The sequence below is a fragment of the Myotis lucifugus genome, unplaced genomic scaffold, assembly GCF_000147115.1.
Source record: "Myotis lucifugus unplaced genomic scaffold, Myoluc2.0 scaffold_333, whole genome shotgun sequence".
Taxonomy (NCBI): Eukaryota; Metazoa; Chordata; class Mammalia; order Chiroptera; family Vespertilionidae; genus Myotis; species Myotis lucifugus.
Genome location: NW_005871381.1, coordinates 186,097 through 203,519, shown reverse-complemented (window position 1 = coordinate 203,519; position 17,423 = coordinate 186,097). Strand labels below are relative to the sequence as shown.

The 17,423-nt window shown below is 56.0% G+C and overlaps 2 protein-coding genes across 2 annotated transcripts in view; both read left to right on the top strand.

Moving 5' to 3' along the window:
* Positions 1-5,813, top strand: part of RANBP17 (RAN binding protein 17) — a 210,124-nt gene extending 204,311 nt beyond the window's left edge. The window contains exons 26-28 of the mRNA XM_023764505.1: positions 2,123-2,221; positions 4,038-4,165; positions 5,422-5,813. Coding sequence (XP_023620273.1) covers positions 2,123-2,221; positions 4,038-4,165; positions 5,422-5,518 — 324 coding nt within the window. The 3' untranslated portion in view covers positions 5,519-5,813. The remainder of the gene's footprint in view (positions 1-2,122; positions 2,222-4,037; positions 4,166-5,421) is intronic.
* Positions 5,814-15,592: 9,779 nt separating this feature from the next.
* The window catches only part of TLX3 (T cell leukemia homeobox 3), a 2,143-nt gene continuing 312 nt past the window's right edge, over positions 15,593-17,423 (top strand). The window contains 2 exon segments of the mRNA XM_006100961.3: positions 15,593-16,013; positions 16,362-16,605. Of these exon segments, the coding sequence (XP_006101023.3) occupies positions 15,593-16,013; positions 16,362-16,605 (665 nt within the window).

Below are 17,423 nucleotides of genomic sequence, written 5' to 3'. Positions count from 1 at the left end.
GCCGGGCCCTTCTCCAAAGGAGCTGGCCGCAGGGTTGAGCTCTTCCCCGCACCCTCCACGATTTTCAGGAAAAAGAACTCTGGCAGCGAGCTGCCACGTCAGTACCATCTGAGCAGATTTGCTCACTAATTTCCATTTTTCCGGAAGAATAACAAAAAAATCATCCATTTTAGCTAACTTTATTTTTAGAAAAGTGTTTTATTCAAACATCCCCTTACTTATTACAGACATAAATACATGCATTCAGACAAATGAATCCACGGGAGAACCGTAGAAAGTAATTGGCACATCACTCCAGGATGCTTTGTCAGTTACTGGAGGAGTTCGGTACCTCTAACTTTAATCTTTTCCATTAAAATATCCATTCTGCCTTCACATTGTGAAGCCCATAATATTTTAGACTGTCTCCGTGGATCTGTTAGTTTTGCTTGTCAATTTAATTTGTGGCTCTATGACTTTGGGCGGCTTGTTAGGTTATACATAGGAACATGTGACCTGCAAACGATGCTCAGCACCAGGCCGAAGCCCTCGCCTCTCCCCGGGGAGACCGGACACACAGGCAGTCTGCATTGGCAGGTCTCATGTGCAGTCAGCCTTAGTGCGACCATGATGATGGATGCAATGGTGGATGTTTGGAGCTACAGAGAAGCCCATTACTGTTGTGATTATATACCTTAAACGTTTGTAGCACTATCTACTCTTCGCAGCACTTCTGTATCCACCCTCTCATTTGGTTCTCAGAGCTTCCTTGTGCTGGATTATGATTTTCCTCTTTATGGCTAATGAATCAGACGCGGAGAGAGAGGCTCAGCCACTTGCCTGAGATTACGGGGTAAATTGGATTGCAGAAATGCCAGAGGATGAAACCAGTGTCACCAGAGCGCAGTCAGCCTTTGCCACACCCCTGCCATTCCCCCTGCCCTTGAGCTGTGGAAACGGGCTGGAGTGGGAGGTAGAGAGTCCAAGAGGCAGAAGTCGTGTCAGCAGCTCCACGGGAACAACCAGAGCTGCCTCACCACCATTTGCCGGGCTTTGCAGCAGCCCCTCCCTCCTTTAATGTCACAGGCACAGTTCATATTCTGCACGTTCCCAGACACACCTGAGCACGTCTCTCTTTTGCTGCAAACCCATGACTGCCTCCTGGTGCCATCAGGACCAAGTCCAGATTCCTCAGCATGTCTTCCCGCCTGGCACCCGTCTTGCTCCTCCTGCCACCCTGGGTTCCTTACCGTTGCAGAACCGCCTCCCGACCTCCTGCATTCCCAGCCTTCTTCTTTGCTGTTTCTCTGCTTAGAACACATTTTTATGAAGTTCATAAACATTACCTTCTCTGTGGAGTCTTCCCTGACTTCTCCTCCGGGACCCAGAAGCATCCTCCTCCCTCCCCCGCCTCCCCCACTCCTCCTCCCCCCCACACTGTGCCCCCCCCCCAGCCCTGTTTCCTCCTCTGCCTCCTGGGTGGTCGCTCCAGGAAGCTTCTAGCTAGCTCCTCAAGGACAGAGGTTCTTTCCTCCCCTAGGTGTCTTGCAGACTTTGAATTCAAGAGGACGGATGAGGATGTACATGTAGGAGTGAAGTGTGTGAGTGAATGAATTCGTGAATGAAGAGCAAGTGGGGCCCTGGCCAGTGTGGCTCATGGGTTGGGTGTCCCACGCACTGAAAGTTTGCTGGTTCGATTCCTGTTTGGGCACATGCCCGTGTTGTGGGCTCAGTCCCCAGTAGGGGCTGCGCAGGAGGCAGCCAATCGATGTTTCCCTCTCACATCAGTGTTTCTCTCTTGCTCTCCCTCTTCCTTCCTCTCTTTCTAAAAAGTCAATAAAAGTGTTTTTTACAAAAGAACAGGTGGAAGCCTTTAGTAGCCCAAGCCAGCAGGAAACGGGCCGCTCCAAGGTTACGTGGAGGGTGTCCCATCCCTCCCTGTCTCTGAGGTGTTTCCCTCCATCACTTGACCTCTTGGGTGAAACGAGAAACAGAAAGGGAGGTGCGCTGGGCTTTCTCCTGGAGGCCTGGCATCGAGGGAAAGCACATCAGGGTTGAGAAGCAGGAACAATCCATGAGAGACCTGGGGTTGGAGGGCCTCTGGGCCGAGGCGCCAGTGTCTTCATGTGCCTCTGTCTTCCAGATGATGTCTGTCCTCATGAACACCATTGTCTTTGAAGACTGCCGGAACCAGTGGTCAGTCTCCAGGCCTCTCCTGGGACTCATCCTGCTCCATGAGAAGGTGAGTGTGTTGCAGGGAGGCCTCGGAGCAGGCGGTCACTGGGCGGGGAGGAGCTGCTCACCGGGCCAGGCAGTGACAGTGAAGGACAGGGAGCCACTGAGCCAGAGCAGGAGCCTTGAGTGCCCAGGGGCAAAGCCATGTTCCCCCAGAAGGCCTTCCCCCACAGCCTCAGGTCTTTAGTGAGGCAAGGGCCTCAAGACTAGCTCTTCTGGACCCCGCGCTCCCACGCACGGGGCACTGGTTTGCTCAGCAGCGCTTCAAGCTCACCTCATCTCCTCCCCCTGTTCCAAGCGAATTCTGAGAAATAACACTTTTTGCTCCTTCCTTGGCCTCCTTTTAAATCTGGGATCCCTACTGCCCCAGGTGGTAGCAGCAGCCCCTCAGCACCAAGCAGGGCCAGCCCCCTCCACCCGGAGCAGGCGCCTCCCGTCCTGGGTGTCCCCGCCGCTCTGGCTGCCTCTCCAGCTCTGAGCTGCCTCCTGAAGCCACGGCTCCCAGCAGTCAGTGGGAACAGTGCGTTACTGCCGGGAGAATGAATTGTCTATACAATAAGATAGTACCGGGAAAAAGACCGTGAGGTTAGAGGCAGCCGCACACATTAAAATTCAAACTGAAATCCCGGCCTTGGAAGGAAACTAATAGAAGAAGAAAATATATCAAAAAGAGAAGAGCTGTCTCATCACTCACCTGTGCTGAAGTATCCAATTTTCGCCACATTCAGTCGCGCTGCCATTCATCTTCCCGCGGTGTTACTGTGATTTAAATCCGAGCTCTATAAAGGAGAGCAGTTCTTTTAAAATGATTGAGAGGGAATGAGGGCAAATTCAGTGTTTAGAAAACGCTTATGACATCACAATATTATACTTTCCTGATGGAGGCAATATTTCATGGTTTGGGATGAAAAACTAATAATTTTCTATTTGGTGTGAGTCGCTGCATCATTATAAAAGGGAAGAATAAGTAGTTTTGTGCATTCCCAATCTTGTTCAGGAAGACAGTGCGCTTTAAGTCTAATGCCTCTGATATATGGTATTTAAGTATTAGTCTGACTCCATATTAATTATGTGTGTTTTTGATGTGAGCTGTTTTAATGTATGATGGAAATTAAATATCATGCTGTTTGGGCCGGGAAGCAGAAACACACGACTGTCAGAGCGTTGCCTTTGTGCGGAAATTAGGCTGTTGCAGTGATTAGGAGCTGGGTTCGGCACGGGCGGGCGCCGGTGTGTGCAAAGCCCCCAGAGCCCGCCGAGGGGAAGGGCTCTGTGCTGCTTTGTGAGCGGGTATGGCACAGCTTCCTCGTGCCAGAAAGTTCTCCAGGAGCTAGGCAAGCGTCTCTGGCGCCACCCACCGAGCAGGCCCATCCTTACCCAGAGGGCCGGGATCGGCTCGAGGCCTGGAGTTGTGCGAGGAGCGATTCACTAAAGCAGGAGGCTTGGGAGCTGGGCCTCGCCTCCAGTGGCCCTTCTAGTCCAGCGCTCCCCTCCCTGTCAGCCTTGCTGCGGTCAGTGGAGAGCAGCGTCAGGGAGACCTCCGTGCGCTCGGCCCCCGAGGAAGCCAGGACTCCATCAGCCTAGGTTGCTCGGCGGCAGTGGAACAGTTACAGCGAGAGGTTTTTATGAGGAAGGAGAGGCCGTTTGTCCCTAGGACTGCCTCTGCTGCTCCAGTTCCCTCTAAAGGCTCCAAGTTCTGCGTGGGCCCGGACCACCGCTCCTCTGAGTTAGGACCCGAGCAGATGGAGCCGGCCAGCCGTCTCCGGGGCTCGCCCAGGCCCAGGTCCGGACTCAGGGCTCTGACGCCTGTCTGTCTCCGGCAGCATTTCAGTGAGCTGAGGGCGGGCCTGATCAGCAGCCAGCCTCTCCCCAAGCAGGAGGCCCTGGCCCAGTGCTTCCAGAGCCTGATGGAAGGGGTGGAGCAGAACCTGTCCGTCAAGAACAGAGACAGGTAAGTGGCCAGGGAGATCTAAATATGAGGAATCAGCTGTGCCTGGATTCGTCCATCCATTCCTTCATTCGGTGCACACACTTTTATTGAGAAGCTGCTATGTGCCAGGCACTGGGGTACCAGTGGTAAACCAATTGAGCTTCTCGTGGAGAAGATAGACAATGAGGAGTGATGGGGGAAGAAAATGTTTTCAGGAAAACAACTGCCTGTGGCATCCTGTTGTTAAAGTGGGATCTTTCAAAGGCTTCCCCATTTGAAATGCAAACCAGCCATCCCAGTAGCCACAGTATGTCCGGGAGCCACCAGCCTGGGCACTGCTCTGAGGTCAGGCCGACTCCAACTTCCACGTCCCCCGACCTCTGTAGGCTGCATGGCAGTGAGAAAGGCCAGTTCAAGGCCAATGGATGGGCTCTGTGGGCACCTTCCTTTGTTCCAGGCCAAGATGCCCTGTCAGGCAGAAAGAGCCACCTGCGAAGCCAGCAGAAGAGAGTTACTGAGTGGGGAGCCCTCGGTGCCTGGGGGGGGTGTGGGGCCTGCTTCCCCTGGGGCTGGGGAATTTGAGCGCCACCTCATGAGCACGTGTGAGATGGTGTCAGACCGCTCTCCTCACTTCCGCTTCCGGTGCACTAGCCGGCAGGACTGGCTGTCTCCCACGCCAGGCACTCTGCTGAGCTCGCTCAGGCAGTCTCCGTGGGCTCAATAAATTCTCACTTCCACATGCCCGTGGGGTAGCTACTCATATTGGCCACCATGTAGTCATCTGAGGTCACCCAGCTAAGAAGTGGTAGAGCCACGATTTGAACACAGCAACCCAGTGACCCCTTTTTTTTTTTTAATCTTTTGTGTGTGTGTGTGTCCCCTTTTTTGAAGCACTAAGTTCTGTTTTCTCGTCTGTAAAATGAGGATACCAATACCTGCCTTTGGGAAGACTTGTGATGATTAAATGAATTTGTATATAAACTCAACCCAGTGCTTGGCACAACAGCTTCAGCTTTTTCTTTATATGCTTTATAACATCGATGTGTAATTCAACTTTTTTAAAAACAATTTTTAAATAGTATAGCCACGAAATTCCCCCCTCAGAGTGGTCAGTGTTTGGGTGTAACCCTTGCTTTCTGGGAGGGAAAGGTGTGGTGGTGAGAGTGGGAGGAAGGCTGGACCTCGGGCCCTCTCCAGGTCCTGACTCCACTGAGGCGTCATCACCCGAGGTTCTGCAGCCCAGCCCTGCCCGCGGGGCCTGTCTCCTCTTCCCACAGGTTCACCCAGAACCTGTCCGTGTTCAGAAGAGACGTGGCAGAGGCGCTGCGCAGCGACGGCAGCGCCGACCCGTGCAGCCTGGACATGATGAGCTGACACGTGCCGAGAGCCTGCACCAAGAGACTGTGGTCTGGGCCCCGACAGCGATGCTGGCTAGCCCAGGGAAATCTATTTTTCAAAGCAAGCAACAACAAAAGCCCTACCTTTTTATAAGTCTGGCCTGATTATAAGAATTTATATAGTGCACAGTGTAAATTCATTCTTTGCTCTGAAAAAGCAAAAGTGTTTCCGTCTTTCTATAAAAGATTGTTATCTTTGTTCTTATAATGCTCTGAAAGGGTGTAGAAACGATATTTAACCAAAGAACATAATAAACCAGGTTTGCGCCTCAGTGTGTACTAGTTAATGCTTCTGCAATCAAGGCAGAGGGTTTGTTGGAGATGCAGCCTTCACCGTGGATCCCACTTGAGACAAATCCCACCCGATCCTGTGATGTTAGCCGTTTGTTATGGGTCTGGAAGCAGCAGCAGTGGGAGCTCTCGGAGGCAGCCCGGCACTGCACAGCCTCTCCGCCTCAGCAGCATCTGATAAAGTTGAGAGACAGTAACACAATTAAATGACTTACAAACAACGTTTGCTTTTCACTGGCATAAATCTGAAGTGGTTCAGTCTAGAAGAATTAAGCTGTGCAATTACTGCCTGCAGAGATATTTCTGCTGGAGGAGCCGGGCCGCCCCAGCCGGAACTCCCGGGTGGTGCCAGCGCCCGGCCTCCGCCTCCGTTTAGTCTTTAAGAAGCCGGGGGTGTCTAATTAAAATGCATATTCGAAGCAGCGCTGCCTTCTTGGGCATTGGTTCTAGGTACCCGAGTTCAGATTTCCAGGCGATGAGGAATAGTTGGCTTCCATCCCTCCACAGAAACACATGACCTTGGGGATCACAACCGGCCCACTCCCGGGACAGGAGGAGCCTTTGCAGTTTACGAGGGAGGTAGCTCGGCTGTTAATGTGGGGTGCCGCTGTCGGATGGTTTTCGGGTCTCACTGCTCTGTCCTCGGGCCCAGGCTCATCATAAATAGTGTGCCCTTTGCTTCTGATGAGACGTGGAAGGTTGGCTTCCCGTGAAGAACATCCACAGGCTCCTGTTATAATCTCGTTTCTCAGACCAGTGTTTCTGGAAACCGTTCTCGATAGGAATTTTATAACAGGCTTGTCACATAAAAGCAAAGTCACCCCAGTTTAGCTCTAAATGTCTGTCTTCCATGTGTGAACCCAGGAACGGGGAAAAGTATGTTATAGACAGGGCCCCTTCGCCTGTTCAGTGGTGTCGGCCTTACACTGTATTTTATTAGTAAGAAATGCAGTTTTCCTGGAGGAGGCAAATGCTGAACTTTATAAAACATCCGCTGTTTGCAGAAGGGTGACTCGAGAAGTTCTGTTTCTCAGGGGTTATCATCTCACACCCACCCCACAGAAATGCTTCGCAGAAGGCCTGTCCCAGTCCGGCACTGGTTTCTTTACAAAAGTCGTGTCGAAAAGCACAGTATCCTTTGCAGGTAAATTCTCACAAGAAAATAACAAAGTGCCCTTGCTTTTCTCTGCTGCACCAAAGGTCACCTGTGGTTTCACACCAGCCAGGGAAGGCTCCGCCCTGGCCTTGGGGAGCTGCTCTCGGGGACCGTCAGGCCTGGCCACTGGAGCCCAGTGCAGGCAGCAGGCACAGGCTCAGCGTGGACTCCGCAAACGTTTACTGAGCATCGCGGGCCCTGACCTGCCTTATCTCCCTTAGTCCTCACGGCAGCCCAGGAGGAGGGCAGCAATGTACCCACTTCTGGGAGGAGGAAACTGGGACTCAGAGGTGGTATATGGCTGACACAGGCAGGATTCCAGCCCGGTCGTAGCGCCTGGCCTGGTCGTGGCTGGTCCGCCACTCCAGGGTCTGACTCACAGGTGCACGCGTGGTTGGTGGCCGGGCTGCCATCACCCTGAGGCTCAAGGGGAAGGGTCTGCTCCTGTGCTCATCGGTGGAGTCAGCAGGAGTCAGTTCCTCGTGGGTTGGGGGATTGAGAGCCTCAGCGTCTTGCCAAATGGACCTCAGGGGCCGCTCACAGAGGCAGCTCCAGCAGAGCAGGCAAGAGGAGCCAGAGAGCGCACCCTGGAAGTCACCCCTCGTCACCAGTCTCGGGCGCCTGTCGCCTTTGCTGTGTCTACTCACTGAAGTCCTAGATCAGCTCACCCCCACGCTGGGGGCAGCACGGGTTGGGCATGGAGCCCTTCTACACTTCCTGCCACCACTCTTCTCTGGCCGGAGCTGCAAGTTTCTCCCTTGAAACCTGTTGGAGTCCTGGTTTCCCTTGGGGAGATCAGTTCTGGGAGTGGGGAAGCTGGGACATCTCAGGAACCCACGCTTTGCACTCATCCCCCACCAATGGGAACCAGATGGGGAACTGAGCCCCGCCCCCCGGCCTGCCAGGGTCTGCCTGGGCGAGGGCAGTGGGCTCCTGGGGGAACCTGGAGCCCGTGTGGGAGTTCTCTGTGGGGACACCGTGTCCCACGGGTAAAGCCAGCACTCAGGGGCGCGCCCGAACGTGTGCAGCCTCCTCCCCAAAAGAGCGCTGGGTGGATCTATTACAGCTCTAATCCGATCAGAGGTGCAGCTAGCAGCTAACATGCTCAGATTCAACAACAGGAAGAAATAAACAGGGTGGGCGGTTCCTGGGGGCGGGGGGCGGGGCGGGGGAGGCCAGGTAACAAGCAGTGGCCCAAGTGAGGTGCAGGCCTCTGCGGTCACCTCATCCTTCTGATGTTCTGATGCCCAAGCGTGTGTCGTGTCGTTCCTGTATCCTGGGGCCCTACGCCAAGCCAACTGCTTCAGCTGATGCTCAAGCAAGAAACAGTTTGAAGGTGTTCTGACTTTGCTCATTTTTTCCTTCTACACTAACTTCAGAACCTAACCCTCCAGAAAGCTGTATTCTGGATGTTTCCATTCTGTTCTTTCTAATCAGGCTTCTCTAGGATTGGGGAGGGGGGAGCACAAGGCCCCCCCCCCCCCCCCGCACTGCGTGATGGCCTGGGCAGCCCAGAAAGCCCTCTCGGCTTGGCCCCGAGCTCCCCCCACTCTCCGAGTGCACCTCCCACCTCAGAGTGCCTTTGCGCTGTGGTACTGGAGTCCCTTTCTGGGCAAAACTGGCCTGGCATGGGCCATCAGCTGAGGTCAGTGAGGGGTGAACTACCAGGAGAGCTGAGCATGAGACAAAGAACAGGATCGGTTTAGTGAGAGAAGCTGGGGAAACCTTATGTATGTGGGGCCAGCCCAGCAGTTTGGGGGAGGCGGAGGCAGCATTTGAGAGAACTCGGCTCCTCTGGGGAGGAGGGGAAAGGGAGAAAGTGGAAGTTTCAAGTCAAACATTAAATCATTAGAACCACAATCATTTAGTGTGCACACCTCCCCAGCTTTGCAAATTGCTGTCTCATTTAAATTTAACTAGAGGCCCAGCGCATGAAATCGTGCGTGGGTAGGGTACCTAGGCCTAGCCTGCGATCAGGGCCATCTTCTGCCCATTCACCAGTCCCCAGTCCTGCCCCGCCCCATGGCCTACACCCACCCTGGTTTTCCGTGGTTCCCCATTGGCCATCCAGTGATCAGAGCCTGCAGGATGGGGGGAGGGACAGAGAGGTGGTCAATGCACCTCATAGCAACTGGTTGATCGGTTGTTCTGGTCATTACGCTGTTATGGTCGCTAGCCTTTTATTATATAGGATGCTTCCCAATAAGAAGGTCAAGTAAATATCCCCATTTTAGAGATCAGAAAACTGAGTCTGAAAATTTGACCTGAGGCCACATAGCTAAAAAGTGGACAAGCCAGGATTCAAAGGTCAGCCTGACTCCAAAATTCCTTTCTTTTCCACCTTAATCCCTTAAACTAGGTCCTCACAGTCAGGCTTTGGGGACAGTTGGCCAGGGGGGGATGCATCTGGAACCCTTTGGGACCCCCAAATGTGGCTCCCTCCCCCCAAGTAAGGCCAGTCCAATACCCGGGCCCCTGGTGTGTTGTGTCTGTGGATTCTGCCACCTACTCCTCCTCCTCTGTGAACCTTATAAAATCATTCTTGAGACTTTTTAATGTTTTATTGAGGTGCAAGTTTACGATGACAGCAAACCTTTCAAACTACAGCAAGAGTAACCTGCCTCCTTGGCATATTAAAAAATAATGTTAGTGTCGATTTTTACGTCCCATAGTTTGGATTGCTGATACGAGCGCTTCCCTGACAGGATTCTTTCTGAGGTTTACAGAAAGCGTAATAAAATATGTAAGTTACATTTCCACAAACAAAAGCTATAACATAAGTTATTTATAAGCGTGAGATACAAACAGTATCACGATAAATAAACCATAAAGGGTACCTGCAACATCCATCTTAATGTAATTTGCCCAACGAAAGTGTTGAAACGAAGTCAAATTTAGTAGAGAAATCTGTCAGGAAGAGAGGAAAGTTGTAGAACACAAAGCGGGAAAAATGGCTGCTGGGTGGGGGGAGCAAACAACGGGGCACAAGATGGGCTTGGAGGCCCACGGCGTGGGCCTGCTCATGCACCGGCCAATCCCTGCCACCTGCACACGCCGCTTCCTGCCTGGGGTCCCTGCTCACACGCCCTCTGCATCTCCCACCAGCCGGGCCCACAGGGAAAGGGATCTCCTCCCTCCCCCTTCTCCGCTCACACCCTCTCGCAGCCCCCAGCCCATGGCCAGCTCCCCAGGCGGCTGCCCGCCTCCCTGCCAGGCTGCACCCGCGAGGCCAGGCCGGGTCTGACTCAGCACCAGGATCCTGGAAAGCATTCGTTCACTCATTCACCTGTCACTGAGAAAGCGTGAATGAGACAAAGGCTCTGCCCTCGGAAAGCGGTGAGCAGGATAAATAAGATCTAGGTCCCAAAGGCCACAAGAGCAAGGATGAAAACCGACAGGGGTGGGGGGTGGGGTGGGGGGAGGGGCCACCGTGGAGGCTGGGCAGAGAGGCCATGGCTGACCTGGGTCTTCATGGAGCTGGGGGAGTGAGTGCTGGGCTGAGTACAGGTGAATTCCCGGACACACGTGGGACCCTTTCCTCATCCCCTTTATCCCCTCGGCTGACCTGCTGTGTGTTCTGGTTTAATACCACGGACCCTCGGTGATCCTCCGGTGGGCCAGCCCCCGGGCCCAGCCCAGGACATGGAATCAAATGCCGCCAACGCTGTCCCGCTGTGAAGTGGGGGGACAAGTGAGCCCCACCATGGCCAGCCTCACCCCACTCCTGGGCTCCTTCACCCAGACCCTCCATGGATTTCCTTCCCGACTGGGTCTTGCTCCCAGAGGCGAAATGGGGATAAGACATAAAGTAAAAAACATGGGCTTTGCAGACATGACAGTCCTGAGTTCAGGTCCCAGCTCCAGCCTTCCCACTGCGTGGCCCTGGCAAGGGACTCACTCCCCTAGACCCGTGGTCGGCAAACTGCGACTCGAGAGCCACATGCGGCTCTTTGGCCCCTGAGTGTGTCTCTTCCTAAGCCTTAGGAGTACCCTAATTAAGTTAATAACAATGTACCTACCTATATAGTTTAAGTTTAAAAAATTTGGCTCTCAAAAGAAATTTCAATCATTGTACTGTTGATATTTGGCTCTGTTGGCTAATGAGTTTGCCGACCACTCCCCTAGACCACTGTCCTTTAAGTCTCATGAATTGCGTTTGGGGGGAGGGGGGGGACCGGTGGGCGCTGGGAAGCACACAGCACCAGGTGGCCTTTGCCGTCCTCTGACCTCCTCTGGAAGGTTCTTCCCCCAGCCCACCCATTGGTGACCTCACACTCATTACTCCACTATCAGATGGGGAAACCGAGGCCCAACGTTCGGGTGTGGTTCAGAAAATTTGAATAGGTGCTCAGTGATGAATATTTGTTGACTAAATGAGTGAATCAGAGATAAATTTCAGCAGGTGTCTAGAGCAGCCGTGGGCAAACTACGGCCCGCAGGCCGGACCCGGGCCCGTTTGAAATGAATAAAACTAAAAAAAAAAAAGACCGTACCCTTTTATATAATGATGTTTACTTTGAATTTATATTAGTTCACACAAACACTCCATCCATGCTTTTGTTCCGGCCCTCCGGTCCAGTTTAAGAACCCATTGTGGCCCTCGAGTCAAAAAGTTTGCCCACCCCTGGTCTAGAGCCTTCCATCGTGAGAACTGCAAGGGCCCCTGAGGCTCCTCACCAGGGCGTGTGAGTAAAGAGCAGAAGGTGGGCAGGTGAGCGACCTGTGGATGGCATGTGCACCGAGTCGTGTGTTTGTGTCTTTGTCTCTGGAGGTTGTCCATAACATTGTCATCAATCTTTCAAATGGGGTTGCAGATCCAAATACGTTTAAGAGCCCTGACTCAACCTCTACCCCATTTTACAGGCAGGGAAATTGAGTTCCAGTCACACCGAAGTCAGTGGCAGCGAGCCTCCTGCACATGCCATGGGCATAGCTGGAAATGCCAGCATCTGCCTTTCACCCCTACCTCCTCCTTCCCCTCCCGTCTGACTCCCAGCGAGGCCTCCAACAGCTCTATCCTTCCTCCAGCTTCTCCTTGGGAAGCGCAGAGAATGCACTGCATCCCGGAAGTCCTTCTGGAGTCAGGAGACCTGGTCCCAGTTCTTAGAATTTAATTTTTCAGGTGTGTGTGTGACTGTTCAGTTGATAGCAGGTAAGCAGGGACAGCAAAATCACAATCTCAGGAACACCTAGTACGCATCAAAGAATATTTGGCTAAAAACTGCTTAGAGGTAAATTTATGACCTTAAATATGTTTATTTTAAAAAAAAACATAAGAAAGACTTTTGAAATGAACTAAATTTTCACTTCAACAGAGAAGAAATTAATTTTTAAAAAATCAAAACACTCCTGAAACATTAAAAAAGAAAATAATGAAATAAATGTCTTTTAAGACAGACCTATGGCCCAACTGAGTAACACAGACAGAACTGCAGACGATATGAACTCAGATCACGTGAGAGTTTCAAACGATGAGAGAATATTCCACGGCGTTCTAGCCATGAATTTGAAAACGGATGGGACGGACGATATTCTGGCACTGGCTTCCAATTTGAATGAGCACCCGAATCACCTGGAGGGCTTGTTAAGCTCAGATTGCTGAGCTCGACCCCCCGTTTCTCATTCAGTGGGTCTGGGCGGGGGTCCAAGAATGTGCCTAACAAACTCCCAGGTGAGGCTGCCACTGGCCTGGGAACACACTTTGAGAACCACTGTCCCAGGGATTGTGGCTGCCCCGTTTACTCCCCTCCTGACTGCTCTGCTCTGTCTGGGTCAGGAAGGAGAGGGTTTGTGACCATTGGCCCCACATGCCTACTGCTGCCTGACGGACACCCCGGGCCTCAGACAGCCACCCTTTCCTGCAGGCACTGTGCCGAATGCTTTCCCCGGAAGAGCTCATGTAATCCCATGACGTGGGTCCTGTTGCTTTACCCTTTCCTGCAGGCACTGTGCCGAATGCTTTCCCCGGAAGAGCTCATGTAATCCCATGACGTGGGTCCTGTTGCTTTACCCGACGGGGAAACGGAGGCACAAGGAAGATGGATAATTCCTTGAACCCACAGCTGGTAAACAGGTGGGAATCCAATTCTGAGCACTGGGCTACCCTCCATGCCCTGGGAGCAACGTCGTCCACCCCACCCACAGCGTCTCCCTAGTTCTGTGCCCACATACTCGTGGGGCGCGCCTCCTTATCCCAACTGAACAGACCGGGAAGTGGCAAGGACAGGCCTGGACCCAGGGCTCTGGAAGCCAGGAAGGCGGGGGAACTGGTGAGGCCCCTGAGTGGGGCCTGGGAGTCCCGTGAGCTCCCTGACCCTCAGTTCCCTCGTCAGGTAAAAAGCGGGATCAGTAATGGTCCTTTCCTCACAGGGTTCTTGTGAGGAGCAAGCCAGTGCCCCTTCCTGCCTGGCACCACGCTCTCCGCCTCCGGCAGCTGGGCTGCTGGCATTGAAGTTACTGTTATCTAACCGCCCGCTTCTCACGGGCGGGCGCTTCATCTCATTTACTTCTCACAGCCACCCTGGGGGTAGCTTACCCTTTCCGTGCCACAAATAAGGAAAATGAGGCTCCAGGAGGGGCAATGAGGGGCCCAACAGCCCCCCACTCCCACCAGAGGCAGAGCCGGAATTAGAAGCGGAGGCCTGGCCTTCTGCTCCATCTGCAGGTGCCTGTCCCTGGAGGGAGTGGCGGAGGCCCCGCCCCAGGCTGCCAGCGCCTCCTTCTTCCCACCCAATACTGAGGCTCCAGGAAAGGTAAAGACTTGCCCAAGGCCGCTCAGCCAGCGGGGCCCTGCCGCAGGGACCCAGGCCTGGAGATCCCGAATTCTGAGGCCTCCCCTTTGTCCAGGCGGATGATTAGGAAGAATCCCCCACAGGCGGCCTCCTGCCCTTCCTGACCCTCTGAGACTGACCCCACGGGAGACAAAACCATCCTTCTCCCCAAGATGCAGAGCTTCCGCAAATAAAATCAAACTGCAAACAAATAAACAAGAATAATAAGAATCATCCATCAACCATCACGTTGGGAGGGGGGGCGGGGGAGGGGTTGGCCACAGCTGCTGGCTGGGTGCCTACTGTGTGCCAGGCCCAGCCCGGCGCTCTCAAGCCTCACTCCCGGCTCAGACAATCCCGCAATGCACGCGCTGCTCTTTTTACAAATGAGCAAACCAAAGCCGAAAGGCATGGAGTCACTTGCTCAAGGTCACTCAGCTGGGAAGTGACCGGCCCGGATTTAAACTCATTCCTGGCCGACCGCACATCCGACCTCTCCCCAAGTCCGCCAGGCGGGAGCGCGAGGGAGAGGCCTGGCCGGGGGTGTAGCAGTGAGTTTGCACCCAGCCGTTTAAGAACTAGCGGGTGGAGAACGATTCTGCAGGTCTCCCCCAGGGGAGACAGCGGAGGCTGGCGTGGGGGTGACCGCCCCACGAGCGGCCCGTCCACCGTGCCCCTCGGCCTGCCCCTCAACGCCGAGGGCGCGAGCAAAGCAGGGAGTGGTTTCAGCGCCCCGGCTGCACTGGAGCGGGAGGAGCTCACCGCTCCTCCTTACCCCAGGAATCCCGCTATTGCCCTAAATATCGCCACCCATGCCCTGGCCCTTGGGAACCCTAGGTCCCCACACCTGCTGCGCACGGGCGGGTCCCCACGCGCGACTAACAGTCCCGACCATCTTGCAACGAATTTCGAGGGGCCCGATCCCCGCTCCCCACCGGGCCACCCCGGGTCCCTAGCCCAGCCGGGCCAGGCGCGCGTGGGCACCTGTGAGTCACTCCTCGGTCCGCCTGGCGGGAGCCAGGGAGTGTCTCCAAAGTGGTCGCGATGCCGCGGCCGAAGCCCAGGCGGGGGCGAATTCTGCCCACGCGGGTCGGTGTCCTTGGAAGCGTGGAGCACGCTGTGGTGCTCGCGTCACCCCGCGCGCAAGGAGCGCGCAGCTGGCACCCCGGGGCGCGCCCCTTTCGTTGCTCCCGCAGCGCTGGAGTGTCCAAGATGCGTCCACGGTTCTGCAGGGTCGTCCCGGGGTTGCAACTCCATTGTGATGGAAAGGATTCATAGGGTTTGGTTTTTGCTCAGATGAAAAAATTGGGAAGAAAACGAAAACCCCTTCAGCAAAAGAGAATTTCACCAGGAGAGCGAGCGCCCAGACCGGCCCCGAGCTGCGGCGGGGAAGCGGCCCGGCCGGGAGGAGCGGGGAGCGTCTGCTAATTGCAGCTTCGTTAGATTTCGGGCTTGGGAGGCTGCGGTTCGGGCGCTAATATCCGCCGCCCATTATCCCGGCTAATAAATTTGACCTATTGTTCGTTTGTTAAAATGATGTCACCTTGGAACAGTCCCTAAGCTCCTATTTCCATGAATTAGGCCTTTATTGAAAGCCGAGAGCCAATGGGAGGAGAGAGGCTTGTTGATCGCAGCCAATGGCTGCGGCGGGAGAGGAATTAGCAGCGGAAACTCCAGGTTCGGTTCAAGAAAGATGACACAGAGCCTGTCGGGCCCGCGCACTCTTGGCAAAGTTTCAGTGCGACGAGAGGCGCCGGGCGCTCCATGGCCGCGCCGTGACGGGGCCCCAGCAGCCTCCCCGCCCAGCCCAGCCCAGCCCTTCCACCCGCCCAGGATGGAGGCGCCCGCCAGCGCGCAGACCCCGCACCCGCACGAGCCCATCAGCTTCGGCATCGACCAGATCCTCAACAGCCCGGACCAGGACAGCGCACCAGCCCCGCGGGGCCCCGACGGCGCCAGCTACCTGGGAGCGCCCCCGGGGGGCCGTCCGGGCGCCACGTACCCCTCGCTGCCCGCCTCCTTTGCGGGTCTCGGCGCGCCCTTCGAGGACGCGGGATCTTACAGTGTCAACCTGAGCCTGGCGCCCGCCGGCGTAATCCGGGTGCCAGCACACAGGCCGCTGCCCGGAGCCGTGCCACCGCCTCTGCCCAGCGCGCTGCCCGCCATGCCCTCCGTGCCCGCGGTCTCCAGCCTAGGCGGCCTCAATTTCCCATGGATGGAGAGCAGCCGCCGCTTCGTGAAAGACCGCTTCACAGGTGAGCAGGGCGGGTGAACAGACCGGGCCTCGGCCCTCCCGGGGCTAGAGGCGCCGCGCCCTGTGTGCTCTGCTCCGGGAAGCGATTCCGGAGGCCCCAGCGCGGCGGAGGCCTCGGCGCCCAGGGCCCCGGGGAGCCGCAGGGGGAGGGAAACCAGGGAGTTCGGGGAGATAAACCTGTGCCCAGGGAATAGGGGGGCATCTCCTAAGCGGCTCCGTGCCGCTGGAGACGCGGGACCAACGAAATAGCGGAGCATTCTGCGCCCCACGGGGCGGCACGGGGTCCTCGCGGGGCCCGAACGACAGTGGAACTGGGCTGGGCCTCAGGGGGCCTCGTGTGTCTCCGCAGCCGCGGCGGCGCTCACGCCCTTCACGGTGACCCGGCGCATCGGCCACCCGTACCAGAACAGGACGCCGCCCAAGCGTAAGAAGCCGCGCACGTCCTTTTCTCGGGTGCAGATCTGTGAGCTGGAAAAGCGTTTCCATCGCCAGAAGTACCTGGCCTCGGCCGAGAGGGCGGCGCTCGCCAAGTCCCTCAAAATGACGGACGCGCAGGTCAAGACCTGGTTCCAAAACCGGAGGACCAAGTGGCGGTGAGAGAGGCCCGGCCCGGCCCACCTTGCGCCCGCCTTGCACCCTCCCCACGCCGCGGCCTCCCGCTCTGCGCAGCCGGCGCTACCCTTATCCGCCCGGCCAGGCCGCGCCTCCCCAGACCCACCCGACCCGCCTCCCCGGATCTTAACCTCCCGTCCCTCCTTCCCGCCGGCCCACGTCCTCCTCCCCACTCTCCGCGCCTCAGCTTCTCCTCCGTGGCCATTCCCGTGTCGCTGTCCTGCGCCTCTCCAATTCCTTTCGTTTTATTTCGTCTCCTGCCTCCCACCTGCCTCTCCCAACATCCCCGGGGTCCTCTCGCACTGCCCTTCGCTCCCCCTCCCCCCGCTGGTCCTCTCGGATTTCCGACAATCCGCGCGAGTTCTGGGTTCCCCTCCAGCTCCCAGTCCCGACTCCAGCCCTGCGCCTATCCGATCCCTGTTTGCATCCAACCCGTGAACAGCGAAGCGGTCCCGAAAGAGGGGTTCCAGACAGGCCCTGGGAGAACTGGCTGAGGCTGACCCCGCCTGGGGACCCCGCCCGCCCACTCTCGGAGTCCAGTGACCCGGCTGTCCGCCGGGCCCTGTCAGTTACGCGTACGGCTGCGCTCGTTGTCCTGCAAAAGAAACAATCTTTGTTGTTGGCGCAGCCACAGTACGCGGGCGTGCAGGGTGGGCGGGCGGAGTGCTCTCTCGGCCACGGCTCGGCGCACAACAAAAACAAGACTCGGCTCACCCTCCGGGGGCGCGCCGGCTCCCGGCACACGGCGCGGGCGGGAAGCAGCCGGGTTCTGCGCTTCGAGGCCTCCGGCTGCCTCGGT